Consider the following 1,561-nt stretch of genomic DNA (forward strand, 5'->3'; position numbering starts at 1 on the left):
GGACATCGCTTTCCACAAAAAAGCTTTTCCCGGTGGAGGAAATGTGAGGGGCTCCATATTTGCCCTTTCTAGCCCGGACGGCATCGGAGTCATCTTCAAGGTTCAATTCTCTGAGCTACCAAACATGGGAGGCCCCTTTAGTGAGTCGAGCCCTCAGTCCATTATGTTCCATACTGATAGGCACTAGTATACCATATTCATGACGCGCCGGTCCCAGAGGATGGCAATTGCACCGCAACCTTGGCCCACCTCGACCCGTTCAAGCGCGGCGAGATGATCCCCTGTGACCCATCTGCCCCGCAGACCTGCCAGGTTGGCGATTTGTCTGGGAAGCATGGCCACATCACGTCCGAATCTTTCGACGCTACTTATACTGACAACTATGCTGCCCTCGAGGAGGGTATCGGCTCTTACTTTGGAAACCGAAGTTTCGTCCTGCACTTCGAAAATAAGACCCGCATCACCTGCGCTAATTTTGAACGTGTCGACCCCGGTGGCTACTCTGCTAAAGGAGCGAACTCGCCAGCTCTATATATTCCCGCATGCGTGCCGAGGACGACTTCTGATACTGAGAGTGACCCCGGAAATCAGTCCACTCAGAAGGGCGCCAGTCCTTCAGCGGGCATGTCCCCTGGCCCGACGATCTTCAAAGCCAATGAGTCCACCTTGATGCTTGAGGCCGGGCGAGCGGCGTGTGCGGCCATGTCCTGATGGGTGTCGGGTGGGCAGAATTTACATGCACAACTAGCGACCCACGAAACTACAATACATCGATGGAAACACAGCTAACCGAGCATAACCATTTTCTGGCACACCTCATGTACGCTTTTCTAAGCTGTAGGTATCCTGGATACACTGAGGCTGGCTGAGTCAGCAGCACCCAGTACTGGACATATTGATCATAGGCAAGATCCGCAAGTCATGAGTCTAAGTAATGATCGTGAAGAGATGCAAATCTGTTGTTCAATTCCCTAACAAGAACCTCCCCAAAAAGACTTTCGTTCACTAGCAGCCACTATTGCGCGTGCATCAACCGTGTAACCAACTTCCTAGGAATTCTGCTTGCCAGAGATGATGGAGCCCCCCTGGATAGAAGGGGGAACGAGGCTTGAGTTCGTCGCTGCAGCTTTGGCCTTGTAAGCGGCCAGGGTATTTGCAGAGTCAAAATCTTGGTTAATTACTCCCGCCATGCCCTTCTGACAATGATTTCCGATCGTCTGCGCGCAGTAGTACCAGATCGGACTCTTGTCCTGGACGACAATCTGAAAGATATCGTCGGCTTCACCTATTTCCACAGGAATAAATCCACTGAAGAAGGGGCGTGAGATGGTTGCATCAGGAGCACAAGGATGTGCGAAGGATGATTGAGCGACGCTGTGGTTCTTTGGAAGGAAATGCCACTCAACTACATCGCCGATCTCGGCCACAACGTTGTCCGGGTCGAAGACTAGAGCGCCTCCGAGGCCCGCCACGACGGAATGCGTCACACCAGTCTTTGCCGTTGTCCTTGATGGCGACGGATCGGTAGTGGCGGAGGGGCTAGCAGAGACAACAGCCGTCG

At 53.0% G+C, this 1,561-nt stretch overlaps 1 protein-coding gene across 1 annotated transcript; it reads left to right on the plus strand.

Annotated features, from left to right (window-relative positions):
* Window positions 1-72: 72 nt before the first annotated feature.
* On the plus strand, window positions 73-711 carry J7T55_014075 (superoxide dismutase; the record flags this gene model as incomplete). The annotated part of the gene is made up of 2 exons (XM_053136397.1): window positions 73-140; window positions 218-711. Coding segments are annotated over 2 exons (562 nt in total), but the record flags the coding sequence as incomplete, so codon positions are not given.
* Window positions 712-1,561: the final 850 nt, after the last annotated feature.

This window comes from Diaporthe amygdali (assembly GCF_026229845.1).
Source record: "Diaporthe amygdali strain CAA958 chromosome Unknown NODE_171_length_1561_cov_143_913073, whole genome shotgun sequence".
Classification (NCBI taxonomy): Eukaryota; Fungi; Ascomycota; class Sordariomycetes; order Diaporthales; family Diaporthaceae; genus Diaporthe; species Diaporthe amygdali.